Raw genomic sequence first — 19,881 nt, forward strand, 5'->3', positions numbered from 1 at the left:
AAAGACACAGAGAAGAGAAAGAAGAGCACAGGAGTGAAGCCGTGCAGGTTGCGCAACAGATCAGAAGAAGAGAGAGAAAAAAGTGACATTAACAGGGAGACAGGAGTCAGACATTTACCCAGTCTTAAGACTTAAGGAAAAAGGGGGCAACAGAGGGAGACAGGGGCTGTTCAGTGGGTAGTTGAGAATGAAGTGAAGATGCCACCTGTAGCACTAGTTTGAATCAAGAACAGCCTCCTCTAGTCTGCGTGGCTGCCGTACTTGCCACATCTGTTGACTACATTTTTAACACTAATGGCTTCCAAGAAGAAGTGGGCAGAGCGGAGGGAGTTAAGACGGGAGCGGCCGTTCTCCACCCGGGATGATTCATCTGTTGCATCCGGGACATCTGGGCCAGGACGTCCCACCACCAGGGGGCGTTTCTCAGAGTCGTGGAAGAGGCTCAGCTCCAGAGGGGGGTCCACCAAGAGGGGGGTACTCAACTCTCAGCAGCCACCGGTAAGATGTTTCGAGGCCCCCGCTACTGGTTCCCCCAAAGATTAATCGATGATCTGGGTGCTGGGAGGGGAAATGGGACAGGAAAGGCTGCTGTTAAGCACCTGTGAGAGATCAGGAGGTAATTGGGGTAAAGGAATTTGTAAGACTAATTTAACCAATCAAATGTACCAGTTTAGTAGTTTAGTACGAAACTGGTACATTTTAGTAGTACTCAAGTAACAGCAGACTTTTTATACTTCTTGAGTGGTAAAAAACATTTAGCGTTTAGGTAGGTTGCTGTTTTTGCCACAGAGTAGTTGTTTTTTTAGCTTTATAGTCTGCCATCACCTGTTACCTTGGAAACCACATGCAGCAGTCAGAATAGCTTTATTATATTCATATTGACTTTATTGTATACACATACTCTAAATCACACAAACATATAAGATCACTTACTGGTTATGGCTTAAAGCTGCCACTTTTTTCTTTAACTTTACTGGCAGTCTTCTGTAGGAGCACCACAGTGTCGTGTCTACCAAAGACTAATGGTGATTAAGGTGCCTGCGTTTCCTGCACATAATTAGCAAAATGTCCAAAGGACCAGCCCGTAAAAACCCAGAATACCCAGTGGATGTGTAATGGGACAAAGGAAAAGAACTGCACATGCAATAGTGATTGAAACAAATGAAATAACTTACCTTGTGTATTGAACCAAACAAGAGACCAGCCTTGAGGACAGTGCCATTTGGAAGTTTTTGCATTTTTAAAAAAACAGGTATCAGCTTTATGACTCTAAAAACAGATATTTTAATCTTGGTAACACTTTATAATAACCCTCAGCAACCAATTTTAGCAAATATTTCTCTCACAGTGAAATCAGTTTTCTTGCTCTACTTGCAGATTATGTGTATAAATGTATACACTATATTAGAGAATCTGTTAACATTATGTAGATGAATATTAATGTTTATGTGGCTCACTTGTCAAGGCTGTGAACCTGCAGAAGAGCTTGTGTGATTCTGTGCGAAACCAATGGGTTGAATGACAGCAGCATTTGGGAATGATAATGGACTCAGTAATTACATTTTTTTTCTTTTATAGAGTTACAATCACATTTGGAAATCATTATTCTGGATTGTATTATATTACACAAGCTTAGGATCAAGTAACAATACCGATGGTTATTAAACAGCTTTATTATTTCACTGTTTCCTCACAGCAAACTGTTTGCTAAATCTGAATTATCCATCAACAACATATTAACGATGGCGACTACAAAGTGTAATCTCCATCTTAATAGCCTCTTCGGAAATGGCCTACGCATAATACAATATTCCTGTGGATTAGCATTACTTTACAATTTATGAATAATCCAGGAGACAGAATTAAACTATTAGCACTTGCTTGTAAATATATCGGAAGTTTAGATGAATCACTGAAATTCAGACTCTTACTGTTCTCTACTCTTCATTTCTTATTTCCATTTTTCTGCTTGTCTTCTTGTTCCGCTTCAAAGTGCCAGGATGCTTGTGTACTCCTTCTTATGGCAGCATCTGTCAAGCTAGTGGGAAAAATCTTCTCCATAGTCACTGCAGCAGTGATGAAACTTCTGGGTAATATGATTCTTAGGGATGCAGGGTCCGGTTCACACTATTTTCCGAAATACAGATCTTCTTTGATGTCTATGGATTTAGATGAGACCAGCTAAAGCCATCGGTTAGCCGAACTATCGCACTTAGCCAATCTGTGGCGTGATTTGGCAGCAGTTCCTGCAGTTGGAGATGTGCAGGGGACAGCGATATGCACAGATGGAGATACTAGATCTGTTTCCAGTTTCTCACTTGTGCTCCAGTAACCAGTACGATTTAATATTGCACACAAAAAAACTCAAAGGAAATGGAGCTTTTATTTATTTATTTTTTAGCCACATGGACTTAAAGGTAGTGAGCAGCTAGTTTTGTTCCACGTGGGCTTAGAGATCATCTGAATATATGGAAAAAGCTCATTTCATAACATTAAAGCCATTATATATTCTCCTGATTGCGTTTCATGTGCACAGCATTAGCTTCTCTTGGTCATTTGGGATTTGAGTTGCTTGGATATGAACCTCTGTGTCATACTACACTGCAACACCACTGCTAGTGTCACATCATTAGTCATCCATAATGGCTGCTGTAGGTGTGTGTGTGTGTTTGTATGCCTTTTTATAGAGCGAGTGAGTGATCCTGTGTGTGACTAACTAAATGAGTGGGACAGACAGTGAAGAATAGAAATAGTGATAGATGAAGAATTACTCACCTAACATCCAATATTTTGTAATTATTCTGAATGGATGAAAGACGGGAGGATTAGAGGCCAGGGAAGACCAGGAGAATGAGGCATTTAAAAAAAAAACATTCACCACAGTATTGTGGATTTAAGTGTATTTCTTGAAATCTCGAGTAAATGTCTGCATACTAAATGGAAAAAAAAAACCTTACAAAAAAGGCGAATAAGGCAACCAGCTGCAAAGCCTTTATCAAACTAAGAGATGACATCTTCTGCCAACTTAGGTTAAGAAGTTCAGTCAAAGTGCTTTCATGAGCCTGTCAAATGTAATATTCCTGCTCAGGCTTTCCAGTCTGCTTAAGTTAAAATGACTTATGCTATTAAGTTACAGACTTTTTAAATACTTCTTATTTCAGCTTGTAACCAAGTGTTTGGAGTGTTACTTTTATGCTTATTTTTTAACGTATTACCCATAGAAGTTAATTTGTTCCAGATATTACATTACTTTTCCATTTCTTTTGTGTTATGTATTTAAGTATAACCTCAAAGTTGACTGCACAAACAGCACAGTGCATTTCGTTACGATACTACAAGTTGATCCTTCCTTTTACTTGTTGTAAATCAAACTGTGGCTTCTTGGTTGGGGTCAGCATACACTTAGTTTAACCATCACCCTGTGCCTAGATTATTATTATTTTATTTTTTTGCATAGAAATCGAAATGTAATATATTGCCTTTGCAGATGCAGATGAGACATTAGATGTATTGGTATATGTTTCTAGCATGGGTACAGTTTTCGATTTGTGGTCACATTGTTGTTCTTTTTCACAGCTCTTAGAATCCTCAGACATTTTTCTCCTATTTTCTGCACAAATGATCACTGCCACCTTTTCTTCACATCAATCTATCGAACTCATCCAGTTCATGTGCTGGAGGCTATTTGGGCTGTCATGGTGAAAGGGAGGGTACACCCAAACACAGAAAGACAGACACCCATTCATGCCAAAATTCAAACCTATGGCCAGTTGAGAATCATGAGTTAACCTAAGACGGATTTGTTTGCAAGAACTTAGTGAGCCCACTAGTGCAAATTCCACACCAGAAAGACCCCAGGTGATCAGTAGATCTGAATACTTCTTGCTGTGAGCCAACAGTGATAACCACCTCACCACTGCGTTGCTTTTATTCACATAATAATGGATTGGATTTATATAGTGCTTTTCAAGGCACCCAAAGCGCTTTACAATGCCACTATTCATTCACTCTCACATTCACACACTGGTGGAGGCAAGCTATGGTTGTAGCCACAGCTGCCCTGGGGCAGACTGACAGAAGCGAGGCTGCCATATCGCGCCATCGGCCCCTCTGGCCAACACCAGTAGGCGGTAGGGTAAAGTGTCTTGCCCAAGGACACAACGACCAGGACAGAGAGCCCGGGGATCGAACCGGCGACCTTCCGGTTACAGATACGCTTCCCAACCCCCTGAGCCACAGTCGCCTTACATAGAACTGTAAGAAATAAAACAAAACAAAAAAACAATAAAGGAACACATTTTGAATCTCATATCTTTCAAAAGTATTTCTAAAAATACTGATGCGAGCCTGTGCTACCCCTCAGCCTCCTAGAAGATGCCCCTTTGGTATAAAGTTGAAAATCCTACATTGTTTAATTCTCAAGTTATTGGATTCACAAACGTGTCCACACCACCCACTGACTATCTGCCCGCCTGGCCGGCTGACAACAATACCCCGTCAACCTTTTACATCTGAGGGGTAAAAATGGCTAATAATTGCTTTAGAGGTGAGACTGTAAATTTGGTAGTTAGGTTGGTGCAAAACTAAATATAACATACTTTAAAAAAAAAAAAAAGAAATATTTCTGATTTTTAATTTGCTGGCAACAGTTTCATTTAACAAAGAAGGTACTGACTCTTTAGGTTCAGCACAGGCCACGCCCACATATGATTTGTGATCTACACCAGCGGTCTCAAACTCATTACGATGCATTCTCTTTATACAGACAAATATATTCTAAAAAAGTTGACATCCATCTAAAAATAGATCGATTATGAGAAACATGTTTAATATAAACATTAATTCTCCACAGTTTCCACATTGGTCAGTCTACTGTCATTACAAAGGCTTCCATAACACAAAGGAACTTGCTTAACCATCATACTTCAAGCTAAGGCCATACCATACCATACACTTTATTTAAAAATCACTTATTTATAAAGGGCTAATCAAAGTCCTGTACAATATCATATATGTATAAAAGACAAACACAGGCCAAGTAAAAGAAGAAGTTAAAAAATAACAGAGGATATAAAAAGTAAGCTAAGAGCAACATCTCACGGTTTTGGCCTTGGGTAATGCCGCTTTCAGTAAGAGGGCTATAAAAGTGATGATAATTCAGCCTGATGCTAGTATGAAAACAACTGTTTAGCAATCCCTTCATGATGTGATCTCAGTCATTTGCAACACAGTGTCAAGTGAAGCGCCAAATATAGCGAGCCAAAGTCCAAAAATGATACTAACTTTCTTAACGTCCTTTCTTCTGGATCTGTACGTATTTATGTTAGTGAAACATGCATGCTTATGTTTATGCGTATGGCTAAAAAAGTGAGTGCAGCGTGTTATGTTGTCTGGCTGTAGCAGGTTCAAACTACAGCTTCTGCTCAGCTTTATAAATTCTCATTATATAATTGCAGAGAGAGCCAGCAGGCACGCAATCAGATCCCAGAAACGGTGATAATTAAAGTGCAGCTGCTAATTAATATTATTGATCACACCTGCACCAGCACCAAAAACATGTCTGAGCAGTATCCACCGATGCCTTTCTATAAATAAAGCTACATATTGGGTGTTTATACTCATCGATGCACTTTAAGCCTGCACTTTAAAGATTGCTGCAGCCACTTTTTTAATGTGCATATGTTTGGTGGCTTCATCACCATATGTTAAATTATGCATTCATGCTGCATTTGTTGCAAATGGTTCGGTACAAGCTCCTCTCCTCTTTCACAGAAAAAGACTTGTGTTCTGGCTCCTTAAGAGTCACCACTCATGTTATGTAGTGTTATACAAGTTCATGCAATCTTTATTCGTTTCTGGCACACTGTTCATTTTATTTTGACATTCTACCGGAAGTGCTACTTCTCATTACTTCCTGTCTAACGGGAGAAGGACAGTTTGCTACTCCTGTGCCTGCCTATGCTACCTCTTAAGCCAGCACAGTCTGTAAGTTGGCAGTATTGTTGTGTTTTATGTTAGCACTAACTGCCGTGTGTTGTTTGTGATATTTTGAGAAAGCAAATTGACTCAATGATGTGCTTTATTAGTCATTAGCCTAAACGCTAATTAGCGCTAGCTAACCGCTAACGTTAGCTTGTTAGCTTGTTTCGTTCTGCTTTGCTTTGCATAGTAACAGGTCATAGCATCTTCTAATTGTAAGAATGTTTGCTTATATTAGCTCACATGGGATATTTTGTGTTTGTTTACAGTTTTACCATTCATCCATTCATGTATTTCGACAAAGCCATGCTATGCATCCAATCAAATAAATCCACCAGAAAGGAACAACGGTGTGGTTTTTCTACATGGGATGATGGTTGTCTGTCTGCCTAGTTAAGTGCAAGGGCAGAACAGTAAAAAGACTGGCGAAACGGCTACTTCAGGAGGCAGTCTTCCAGACATCTGACCCAGACGCCACTATGCTGTCAGCAGAGGAGGAGCAGCTGGAGGTACGGTCCACCTGCTCTGGATCTACATCCAGATCCCGCAGCTCACTCGCCAAAGCAGCAGTCGAAGCACGGGCAAAGGCCGAAGCAGCACGTGCCAGAGCAGAGTTTACACGACGGGAGATTGAGGTGAAAATGAGGCAAGCAGAGTTAAGTGCTACATTAGAAGCACTAAAAGAAGAAAAGGAAGCAGAAGCTGCGCTCGCTGAAGCCAATGTATTTGAAGCAGCAATAGCAGAGGAGGTAAGCGGGGAAATGTGGTCATCTCGTGTGTCAGAAAAACAATATGGGGAATCACGACAGGGTCAAGAGAACTCACAACCAGCGCTGAACTCTCACGCTCTACTCCAGCTTCCAGCTTCAACCCAGTCATACAGACTACAGAGTTATCTTGGATATTCTTCACCAGAGCATCGCAGAGAAGACGTGCCGGACCCCAAACACTTTACGCCGATAAAACAATGTGACATCAGTCCAATCCCCGATCCAGCCACTTCACCTCAATATGTCCCACAGGTAAATCAACAGGACATCAAATATGAGATTGGCAGCCATCTGACACCAGCTGCTGATACCCAAGAAAAATGTGGCCAAAGGTATGTAAGTACCACACCGCAACCTATGAGCTTTTCCCCTTACACTCCACCTTTCCAGCCAACGCAAATCAACAACGGGAACAGTGACTTTGCTAATCTCGCTAAGTTTCTGGCAAAAAGAGAATTGGTGGCAGACGGTCTGACAAAGTTTACGGACAGAGCAGAGGACTACTGGGCATGGAGAGCTTCTTTCTGTAACGCTATTGAAGGGTTAAGCTTAAAGCCTAGCGAACAGTTAGATTTGCTCACCCGGTGGCTTGGAGAAGAGTCGTCTAAGCATGCCAAACGTATACGCTCTGTCCATCTCAACAATCCAGCAGAGGGCCTACGTCGAGTTTGGACACGGCTACAAGAATGTTATGGCACCCCAGAGGCTATTGAGAAGTCGCTCCTTGACAGACTTGAACGCTTTCCTAGAGTGTCAAACAAAGACCCCCAGAATCTCAGAGAACTTGGCGACCTACTTTCTGAAATTGATGCAGCCAAATCAGACGGCTCTTTACCTGGGCTAGTGTATTTGGACACATCACGTGGCATTGCCCCGATAGTTGATAAGTTGCCAACAAATCTTCAAGACAGGTGGATGTCAGAGGGGACTAAATACAAGCAGAGACATGATGTATATTTCCCTCCATTCTCATTCTTCTGTCGCTTCATACAAGATGAAGCGAAAATGAGAAACGACCCCAGTTTTAAGTCTACTGTATCAGGTCCCACATCCTATCCAACAACTCACGACAACCACTATACAAGATTTGCCAAGTCAAGACCGCCTGTTGCCGTCCACAAAACAGAGGTAAACAAAACTCACAAACCAAACTTAGGCAGCACGAGTGAGTTCACAAACAAACTGTGTCCCATCCACAAGAAACCGCACCCGTTAAAGAAGTGTAGAGGTTTCAGGGAAAAGACACTAGATGAGCGTAAGGCATACCTCAGGGAACACAACATCTGTTTTAGGTGCTGCAATTCCTCAGCTCACCAAGCTAAAGACTGTAAGGAAGAGATTACTTGCCTAGAGTGCAACAGCAACAAACACGTTGCAGCGCTGCATGCAGGTCCAGCTCCATGGACACAAAACACAAAAGCTCAAAACATTGCCCCAGACCAGGACAGGGAGGAGCATGGCGGGGAGAGTAGCCTAGACTTGGAGACTAGCTCAGCATGCACTCAAGTTTGTGGGGACTTAGGTGGGGGGCGTTCCTGCTCCAAAATATGTCAAGCCTACATTTATCCAAAGGGGCATCCAGACAAAAAGGTCAAGGTTTACGCTATCATAGATGACCAGAGCAATAGGTCATTAGCGAAGTCAAATCTTTTCGACACCTTTGGCATCCCAATGAGCAACCTAGCGCCATACACACTTAAGACATGTACAGGGGTTTCCACTACAAATGGCCGCTTAGCTGAGAACCTCTTTATACAGTCTGTTGATGGCCAGTTCAGCTCTCCTCTGCCTTCTTTGCTCGAGTGTGACTCACTCCCAGACAACAAGAATGAAATACCAACGCAAGAGATTGCCCTAGCCCATCAACACCTCAAACACCTAGCAGATCATATGCAGCCCCTAGACCCTGAGGCTGACATTATGTTGCTGTTAGGCCGAGACATAATACAAGTGCACAAAGTGTATGAACGAGTGAATGGACCAGTCAATGCTCCATTTGCCCAGAGACTTGCACTTGGGTGGGTTATTGTAGGTGATGTATGCCTAGGAGGAGCCCATAAGCCAGCCATCATAGGCACATACAGAACGAGTGTTCTAGAGAACGGGCGTCCAAGTCTCCTAACACCCTGTCAAAACAGCTTTCATGTCAAAGAGCAGTCACACAACAAATCCTGGAACACTCACAGTTCATGTCAAATAGGGAAACACATATTCCAGCAAAGTGAAAAGGACGAAGAGCTAGCCCCTTCCTTTGAGGACCAAGCCTTTCTGGAAATTATGGAAAGAGACTTTTACCAAGACGATGCAAATAGCTGGACAGCTCCACTTCCTTTCCGTACACCGAGAACCCACCTCCCAAACAACAGAAATCAAGCACTCAGCCGCTTAGAGTCGTTGCGCCGCACATTAAATAAACGCCCTGAGATGGAGAGACATTTTATGGATTTTATGCAGGGGTTGTTTGACAGGGATCACGCCGAACCAGCACCAGCTCTCGAAGAAGGAGAAGAATGCTGGTATCTGCCCTTCTTTGGCGTTTATCACCCGCAGAAGCCCGGGAACATCAGGGTGGTATTTGACTCAAGTGCTAAGTTTCAGGGAGTGTCCTTAAATGATGTGCTGCTCAAAGGTCCAAATATGAATAACAGTCTGATTGGGGTGCTCATCCGTTTCAGAGAAGAAACGGTGGCTGTCACAGCGGACATACAACAAATGTTCCACTGCTTTCAGGTGCGAGAAGACCACAGGAACTTCCTCCGGTTCCTTTGGTACCGCAACAATGACCCAAGAGAGCCAGTTGTCGAGTACAGAATGAAAGTGCACGTGTTCGGCAACAGCCCCTCTCCAGCGGTGGCAATTTTCGGTCTGAGAAAGGCAGCACACCTGTTCGACACACAGCACTATTCTGAGGCCAAACAGTTTGTTCAAAGACATTTCTATGTCGACGATGGACTCAAATCCCTCCCTACTGAGTCAGAGGCAATTAAGCTCCTCAAAGACACACAGGAGCTGCTCGCTGCGTCCAACCTGAGGCTCCACAAAATAGCTTCAAACAGCCCAAATGTCATGAAAGCATTCTCTACTGTAGACTTGGCAAGCGGGCTCAAGGACATAGATTTCAACACAGAGTTTCCTCCAATGCAGAGAAGCTTAGGAGTATGTTGGGACATTGAAGGCGACACCTTCACATTCAGAGTCTCTCAAGCCGAAAAGCCTTACACGAAAAGAGGTGTTCTGTCCACTATCAACAGCCTTTTTGACCCGCTGGGGTTTGCAGTGCCAGTGAGCATCAAGGGGAGGGCACTGTTGCGGGAGCTGACAAAAGAGACTTGTGGGTGGGATGAGACTCTTCCAGAGGGCATGTTTAAGGAGTGGTCAGAATGGAAGAATGCTCTCAAACAACTCGAGCAAATCCGTATCCCAAGGCCATACTGCTCCTTCTCCTTTCTTGGTGCGAAGCACAGAGAAATCTGTGTCTTCTGTGATGCATCAACCCAGGCTATTGCAGCCGTGGCTTACCTGAAGTTAACGAACAAAAATGGTGAGACAGAGTTTGCGTTCATATTCGGGAAAGCCAAACTTGCCCCCAAGCCCGATCTTACCATTCCCAGGCTCGAGCTGTGTGCATCGGTGTTAGCGGTGGAAGTTGGGGAACTAATCAGAGATGAAATGGACATTCAGATTAGTAACATGCGCTTCTTCTCCGACAGCAAAGTCGTTCTTGGCTATATCTACAATGAGGCAAGAAGATTTCACGTTTTCGTGAACAACCGGGTGCAACGCATCAGACGAGCAACAGTACCAACTCAGTGGGGCTATGTACCCTCGGTGCACAACCCGGCCGATCACGGATCCAGATCTCTACCTGCCGAAAAACTGTTGTCCAGCACATGGTTGAAAGGGCCGGAGTTTCCCTTAAAGCCCTTACAGAGCAACTCATCAGGTACATTCCAACTTCAAAACCCCGACTCAGACATTGAAGTTCGTCCCTTGATCACTGCCACCATTCAAACATCATACCCCTGTTTAAAGACTGCAAACTTAGAATCTTTCTCCAGCTGGCAGTCCCTTACCAGGGCAGTTGCACGTTTGGCACACATTGCACGCACCTTTAAGGTAAAGCAATCAGGCGGACAATGTAAGGGATGGCATATATGTCATGAACTCACTACCTCAGATTTTGAGCAAGCAAGAGAGACGGTTATAAAAGCAGTCCAACAAGAAAGCTTCCCAGAGGAGCTCAAACAAATAGAGTCAAGGAAGGACATCCCAAAGAAAAGCCCTCTCTTAAAGCTTTCTCCCTACCTTGACAAATCAGGCCTCCTGAGGCTTGGCGGACGCCTTCTTCATTCTGACCTTGAGTCCGCAGAAAAACACCCCTTGATTATGCCGCACAAACACCATGTAACTAACCTGTTAGTCCGCTATTACCATGAAAGGGTCAGGCACCAGGGGCGTCATCTTACAGAGGGTGCTTTAAGATCCGCAGGTTACTGGGTCTTAGGAGGTAAACGCCAGATCAGCAGCCTCATTTACTCATGCGTAGTTTGTCGCAAGCTAAGGGGAGTAACACAGTTCCAAAAAATGTCAGATCTTCCTGCAGAACGCCTTAGTGCTGAGCCTCCATTCTCTTACGTAGGCATAGATGTGTTCGGGCCATGGTCTGTTGCCTCTCGTCGTACTCGGGGTGGACTTGCCAGCAGCAAACGATGGGCAGTGATGTTCACCTGCATGAGCACAAGGGCAGTTCACCTTGAGATCATAGAGGGGATGGACACGTCTAGCTTCATTAACGCTCTCCGCAGGTTCTTTTCAGTCAGAGGACCTGCAAAGCAATTGAGATCGGATTGTGGAACTAACTTCACAGGAGCCTCCAGGGAGCTAGGGTTTGACAAAAGGATTCCTTGTGACCCACGTGTTAAATCCTTCCTAAATGATCATGGATGTAGTTGGGTCTTCAACCCTCCCTACTCTTCTCACATGGGGGGCAGTTGGGAGCGGATGATAGGAGTGGCACGTAAGATATTAGACTCCCAGCTCTCTCAACTTGGTTCCAGGCCCCTCACGCACGACGTCCTGATCACCTTCATGGCAGAGGTGGCCGCCATCATCAACGCACGGCCGCTGGTTCCAGTGTCAAGTGATCCCGATGTTCCGTGCATCCTTACTCCCGCCACACTCCTCACGCAAAAAGTTGGTGCACCTCCAACACCCTTAGGTGACTTCGGGGAGAAGGACCTCTACAGGCAACAGTGGAAAAGAGTTCAGAGTCTGGCCAACTCTTTCTGGCATCGCTGGCGTAAGGAGTACTTATCAACACTGCAATGCCGCCGCAAGTGGCATTCCACCAGACCAAACCTGCAGCAGGGGGATGTGGTCCTCCTGAAAGATCCTCTCGTGAAGAGAAATCAGTGGCCCATGGGGGTGATTGCAAAGGTTCATCCTAGTAGTGACGGACTTGTCAGGAAGGTAGAAGTCAAGGTGGTGAAAGATGGTAAAGCCAAAGTTTACTTTAGGCCAGTCACAGACGTTGTTCTTCTTGTATCAGCTGCTGTGCAACAAGTTTAGTTTGGGTACAAGTGTGACATCTTACCGATGTCAGGCGGGGAGTGTTCTGGCTCCTTAAGAGTCACCACTCATGTTATGTAGTGTTATACAAGTTCATGCAATCTTTATTCGTTTCTGGCACACTGTTCATTTTATTTTGACATTCTACCGGAAGTGCTACTTCTCATTACTTCCTGTCTAACGGGAGAAGGACAGTTTGCTACTCCTGTGCCTGCCTATGCTACCTCTTAAGCCAGCACAGTCTGTAAGTTGGCAGTATTGTTGTGTTTTATGTTAGCACTAACTGCCGTGTGTTGTTTGTGATATTTTGAGAAAGCAAATTGACTCAATGATGTGCTTTATTAGTCATTAGCCTAAACGCTAATTAGCGCTAGCTAACCGCTAACGTTAGCTTGTTAGCTTGTTTCGTTCTGCTTTGCTTTGCATAGTAACAGGTCATAGCATCTTCTAATTGTAAGAATGTTTGCTTATATTAGCTCACATGGGATATTTTGTGTTTGTTTACAGTTTTACCATTCATCCATTCATGTATTTCGACAAAGCCATGCTATGCATCCAATCAAATAAATCCACCAGAAAGGAACAACGGTGTGGTTTTTCTACATGGGATGATGGTTGTCTGTCTGCCTAGTTAAGTGCAAGGGCAGAACAACTTGATACAGTTGGAGTTGTTACTTTGTATCTAGCCCAGCTTTTCACAGCCACACAAATTTCACACCAAATTAGGTTTGGAGCTATCGCTTAAATTTCCCTATGCACAAGTCTGTAGAGATTAAGTGTGTGATACACTGTTTCTCTCAATTTGGGTCTTTCTTTATTGCCATGCGAATGCCCTGCAGTTCACGAAGCCATCTGTGGATCATAGAGACCGTCTGCTCGGTAAGGCTAGAGAAGTCCCACATCTCTTTTAAAGGTCCACGGGGATGGTTTTTTTCCTCAGGTTTCCCATATCTGTGTGATGTCTGTTTGAGCGTAGCTTCTGTGTATTTTAATATGTGAACCGTGTGAGAATATATGAAGAGTCTCCTTTTGAGGATATGGCAATTTGAGATGGGATGGTAGTGTCAAAGCCTCTCAGCTTGTACCGTCACTATCAAGCTTTGGTTGTAATGAGCCTCATCTCATGCCACAGTGGGACCATACTGTCTGTAAAACAGATATTACCCCCCTCCCTTGATCACTCTTGCCCCCGGAGCATGACATCAAAAGCTCCCAGAGCTCATTTGACTCTTTTTCTTATAGGTCTTTAGCTGCTCTGATGGGACACATTGGTGCTTACTATGTTTTTCTGGAGATTTATTTGATGTTAAGAAATAGAAAAAAAGAAAAAGAAAGTTACACCAAACATCAGATAGCTTTTTAAATGGAAACCTGGCAGCTTTGGTCACAGCAGGAAACTGTTTTAGTGCAAAAGACCTACTACATTTTTCCATGAGTCACTCTGTCGTCTGTATATACTCTGTATATATCCCAGCTTCTAGCAAATCATTTTTTCACACAAAACTGGTACATAATGATGTAAGTTAAGATTTTATTTTCTATTTTTTTCCCGTAATTTAAGCATTGATGTAAAAGCAAACACAGGTCGATCACGCAGCCTCAGTTGGGGTAACCGAACTTACATCACTGTAAAAATGTCCTGCTTGCATACAACAGTCATGCGAACAAATCAAGTTCTTCACGTGTTTGTAGGAGAAACAGATGCAGATTTTGATGTTCCCATCTCTATGCTTCATGTTTTAATTTGTCTCATTCAGCTTCTACCATCCTAACTGTGTAGTTCAAAGTCCTCACTTGAAACCTCGCTGTTTTATTCTTTTCATTTAATGGTTCGTGCTGTGCCATTCTCTCTCTCTGCACTCATACTAGTTGACTGTATTTCACAATGGGTTATAAAAAAAGTTGCATCTGGTAATTCTCTACAGCTATTCCTGCTGCTATTTCCCTCCAGGCTTTTTTTTATTGTTATTTTGCTGCAGTGTTGGGCACAGGGTCTGCCTGTGCCCAACACTGCTTTTGCATAGAAATCACCCAACAAATAACCTGCATGATAATCTGCCGGATAAGATATGTGATCATGACTGGCTCCAGCATCCAGGCCTCCGGGCCCTCAGTCAGCAGTCTGGTCACTGGGGAGGCGACACATGCAAGGAATCTGAATCAAGGCAGGAAGTGTATGCTAGGCAATTAAAAAAATCCTCTCATGTTATCTCCTGTGGTTGCTTGGCAAGAATTTAAGCAAATTTTACATTAGCTGTTTCATTCATGGGCCTATGAGTCCTTCAATGTGCATGAATATGGATAATCGCCTCACAGAACTAAAAAGGTACGGCTAACTGCTTAGCATTGCTAACTGTGGTAGATGCTTTTACAAAAGCTTTTTATGGAAGCTTTTTTCCACCAAAAAAACAAAACAAAACAAAACAAAAAAGACATTCATAGCTGAAATTTCATGGCAATAAATAAAATTTCAAGAAACTAACTTTAGCTGAGCGACTTGGGATGCTCTGTGAAGCTTACTTACCGGGAAGCATAAGGCATCAGTTGGGGGTGGAGTTTTGTCGCCATCCTGCTAGGTGGGTGGCCGCTCTGCCTAACTCGAGAACAGGGCAACATAGGATGTTGAAATTCATACCATAGGTGCATCTACTAAAAACCTTTGACATATTCCAATCTCAGTGACCTTGAACTCAAAGTCAAGGTCAGAGGTCAACTTTTGCATAAAACAAATTATTTCCTAAAATTTTGTTGCTTTTTTAGTAAAGTTTTATGATAAAAGTTAGAAATTCCACTTTTAGGTTAAGGTTTAATCACTTGCACTGAAAGTGCCCGATTTCTTTTTATATGTTCACATTTCCCTTTTTTAAATTTTAAAAGTATCTTCATAAGAGGTTACAGAGTTTAACCATACAAAGTTTTTGAGACCACTGTTACTAACAGCTTCACTGCTTCATTAAATTCTTTTGGAAAAGAGTAAATGTTCACCAAATAGCTCCACATCACAGTTGTGTTAGCAGTATTTCAGGCTTATTTTTTTTTAATGCTTCACCTTCTGCTCGTGTTGGATTCTCATTAAAATTAAGTCAAGTATAATAATGCTTCTGAGGCAGAGGTCATAAAAGAGGGAAAGCTTTCACAGTTCCTATGGAAACAGTGCGTTTTTTTTAAGCAGTGCTTTAGAACAAAAGTCTCTTTCTCACAAACTTCTTTGTGTTTTCTGCTCCATTGCACAAACACTCAAAATATTAAAAATAAGATCAGACGTCAGGTTAGTGCTGTTTGCCTCTTCAAGCTATTTTTACAGTTAAAGACAGACACTTAACGATTAAATGCAAATAGCTGTATTTTTGACATTGATTGGAAACACGTTCAGTTTTATACTGTTAGCTGTTTGGATCCAAAACTCAATGAGAGAGTAAAAGCTTTGATTACCTTCTTAAACATTTCAAGTTTTGAGTGATTATGTGATTTTTTTGCAACTTTTTTGCTAAAGGTGGTCAGTCTTTCTCCTGCTTTGCATAAAACGTCTCATTTTTACCTACATTTGCATCCTAGGTACAGTTTTCTGGTATTGATTCTAATATCGCTGGGAGGCACTTACTGATTTTTTTAGGGCATGATGTGTTTTTTTTATTTTATATTCATAAATAAGATGCACTTTTTATTTTGTCTTGGCTCTCCTGGGCTCACTTTAAGTGTTGTCATGTTTTTGAGAGTCCTAATCTTCTTTTTACTAATGTAACAAAGAAGATTCAGCCTTCAGGTTATGATGCTGTGTGAGTGTCGCAAAGACATCATGATGAAAAGAAGAGCTACGTAGCTCTCTTTGCTGACTGAATACACTGTCTGGTTATATTAAGTTATAAATGATGCAAACCATCTCAATTGGCTGCTTGTGAATCTGATATGTGCCTTATCTTGCAACTTTGTTTTGTGCTTTCATGGTTTGTGCTTTGAAGTTCTCTCAGTGTAGCTGTTCAATAAGTGCAGGTGATTAACAAAATGTGACACTCATGCAAAATCAATTGAGCAAATATTTTAGTGCTGTGGTGATACTAGTGCCCCCTTGTGGCTCCTACAGTGAAAGAAAGAGATTAAAAGACCACTCAGCAGACAATTATTTGACATTTATTTTCCTAACTACTTTTGTAATTGTGTGAGATATTGGCTTTATTTGATTGGAAGGCTAACAATAGCTGATTCACTGACATGCGTGGGCGATGTGGTGGGTTACCACTGCAAGGTAGTGCTAAGACCAAGTGTGAAGAAGGATGATTTGTGCAGATGTTCTGGTAATGGCAATTGCATTTGCACCCTGTTGTTGTCTCAGCAACACTTTTTGTTGCTTCTGGTCACTTAACACGCTTCTTGTTTTTCCAAGCTTCTGACCTTTCCATTTTCAATGCTAACCCGAGCTAGCAGCATTCTTAATTTCATTCCAGAAAACAGGTTTTAATAAATTACTATTCATGTTATGCATAATGTATAGTACCCCTGCTCTATATTGGCAGATACCCAGTATTTTTTAAATTCTTTTCATAGAAGTGTTTCATTCTAGCACAGTAAGGTGAGAACCACGGCTTCTTTGTAAACCACTGGCCTATTGTAGTACAACTCATGTTAATTAAATAGAAATTACACAGCAAAGGGAAGGGGGAAATGAGGCGGCCATCTGGAGAAAGGCTAGTGGGTGGCAGATGGACAGAGACAGATGTGGGAAATGTGAAAACATCAGTCCCCACACCACTCTCAAACCGGCATAGTCTGGCAACAAGTTGCTGACTGGGAATTAGCTGTCAAGCAGCCCTGCTTTGTACACAAAATTTAAACAGAAGTAAAACATCCTCTTGTTGATGAAGGAATCATTAATTTAAAAAACAATGACAAGAACAACAACCTGTTCTTGTAATGCAATAATAGATTTAAATTTAAGTAGTCCATCACGTTCATAAGCACCTCTTACTCAGTCTGTGCTGTTCTTGCTACCTCTGAAGCTGTCCTTTTCTTTCATAACCACGTTCTCTTGTTTGTTTGTTTGTTTTTTAGATATTATTATTTTTATTTTTTCCAAAACTCACGAGTCTCACATGTTAAGATTTTGAAATGGGAAAACTTCAACTGAAAGATCAGATTCTTTTTTAAGCTAATTTACACTCTTTAGACCTAGAACATGACATAAACACAATAAAGGACCTACTCACTCCTCTTTGATGTTTTCCGTCTCGTCGTTCCCGTCCTCATCATCACCTGCCTAAATAAATAAATAAATGGACAGGATGAGATGGCACCCTGTGGTGAGATCTCACCAGCTGTCACTGCACCATAAGATGACCTTGTGAAGATCTACGTAGCTCATAGGCTATATAATGCCAGAACTGGGGAAAGAAAGGTCATGAGGAGCCCAGCCCACCAAGAAAATGACGTGCTTATCTTTTAAAGTTTTATTTTAGAGTCCATCTAAATTGAAAATCTGAAACAACTGAGTAATTGGTTTATTTTGGTAAGTGTCATAGCATGTTTGAGACCTTCGTTTCACTTTCTGTTAGCGGCAGTCATGAATCAGAAGAATCCCGAGGCTGGGCTGCTGGCATGCCAGCGCAGCTAAGTCCTCAACGTTTTAATCTGCTTAACACACTTTTCAGTGGCAGACCAGTAGTACAAATAAGCTGGTTATTTGATGGCAGGGAAGGTGTGTATGTGTGTGTGTGTGTGGAGGGTGTTGACTGACATCCATAGCAACAGTAGCATGGAAACAGCCTAAAGTATCATGTGGAGTTTGTTTAAGAAGTGAACACTGTGGGAGGTGTCAGATAGTGGGAGAACGTGCTGCGGAGACAAAGCATCTTTTGGGAGGATAAAAGCAGTTATTTGTACGTGATTGTGTCCGTGTGTGTACGTGAGACAGAGGAGGAGAGGGAGTTTGTGACACAGATGGAGCTTTAAGTGCCAGAGGATTGAGTAGGCAGGCAGGGTAAATTTGAAACATCTCAAAGTGTTTGGTCTTACAAATAAAAGTTGAACATTTAACGACTTTTTTATTTTGTTTCATTTTTTTTTGAACTGCCTCTGTGCCTCTGACAGCTGTGGCAGTGTTTTCAACTTGTTTACTGTGAGTATGTCTGCTAAATGAATGTGGAAATGACCATAACTCTAATTACAATGTGGAGCAGGATATAAAACCTGATTTAAAAAATAAAAAGATAAAAGTTGTTTACTTTTGGCATCATATATGCCTCAATCCTGAGCGTGGAGACTGTGCAAGTCTCACCGCACCACAACACAGTTTATGAAAACAGTGAGCCAGTATCTGCACGTTCACTCAAATAACAAGTCAGGGTTTGCTTATGTTTCCCAGAGGTGGGAGTCTCGCCGTGTTGCAGACTTCTTGAAGATGGCTTCTTCCGTGTATAAGGTGGATGTAGCTTCTGATACAGAAAAAACCTTGCACCTGCAGTTTTTCAACTGCCAAAAGGGGTCGACTCTTCTATTTGAAGTCCAGCTGTGGAGAAATGCATTAAAAAAAACCTAATTTCTAGTTTTCCAAGCCAAAACATATCTCCATGTGGACATTATGACTCTGTTCCAGTCACAAAGACGGTCATGTAGGATGGATTTTAGGGCAGGCTTAGCTTGTGATTGACATGTCACAAACCAGCGTTTATTCTTCGATTTTGCAGTCAGACTCCTCTTCCTTCACTCCTCACCCCTCATGTGCTATTTGAAAAGAGGAACATGGTGATGTCAAAAACTCTCATCTCGAGGCTTCATCACAAAAAACCCACATTGTTAACAAACATCATGGCTGCATCCATCGTTTAAATGGCGATAGCACAATATTCTGCAGAAATACCTTCACTGCCATTATTGAACTATTGAATTGAATGAGATATTTCTATATACTGCAACGTCATCAGTCATTTTTCTTTTTCTTTTTTATATTTAAACAACTAAAATATCCATACAAAAAGAATGAAAGAAGAAAAAGAAATGAAAAGAAAAAGACGCAAAACAGGAAACAATAAATAAATAAATAGAAGATACATAAGGAAAAAGAAAAAGGAAAGAAAAATAAATAAATAAAAATGAATAAATAAATAAATAAATTTAAAAAAATGTAGATCTTTTGTTTCCATTAATATAACTAATATTTCTAGTAGTTAACAAAGTCAAAATCTAAAGCAAAAGCAAAAACTGGCCAGCGTTTTTTAATGTAGTCCATCCATTTCTTCCATCGTGATACAAACAGGTCCCTCTGTAATTACAAGTCTGTAATCTGGTTGCTGTCACACACATTTTGGAGGTGTGGTGAGACCCTTTTGTTGAAGTGTGTCTCTGGAGATCTTCTCCCTGGAAACCATTCAGAAGGATGATGTGAATGGTGAACTTTTCGGGGCAGGGAATTGAAAGGGCAAAAATGAACTGCTGCCATGGATAGAAAAAGAGAGGGAGAAGAAAAGCAAGATGACAGGGTATGATAAGGTTGCATGGCATACTATTGTTGCTGTGTCAGTGATTCCTCAACTCTCCTTGATGAGGCAATGACCGCGGTGGGCACGACGCACAC

General features: G+C 42.0%; 1 protein-coding gene across 2 annotated transcripts in view; it reads left to right on the forward strand.

Annotated features, from left to right (window-relative positions):
• The first annotated feature begins 294 nt into the window (after nt 1-294).
• The window catches only part of trpm3 (transient receptor potential cation channel, subfamily M, member 3), a 165,778-nt gene continuing 146,191 nt past the window's right edge, over nt 295-19,881 (forward strand). For both annotated transcript variants that reach the window (XM_085367211.1, XM_085367212.1), the window contains exon 1: nt 295-498. In XM_085367211.1, the coding sequence (XP_085223337.1) occupies nt 295-498 (204 nt within the window). The remainder of the gene's footprint in view (nt 499-19,881) is intronic.

Source organism: Diplotaxodon limnothrissa, linkage group LG12 (genome assembly GCF_057381915.1).
Source record: "Diplotaxodon limnothrissa isolate DT_005_m linkage group LG12, D_limnothrissa_male_GT1.1, whole genome shotgun sequence".
NCBI classification, from domain to species: domain Eukaryota; kingdom Metazoa; phylum Chordata; class Actinopteri; order Cichliformes; family Cichlidae; genus Diplotaxodon; species Diplotaxodon limnothrissa.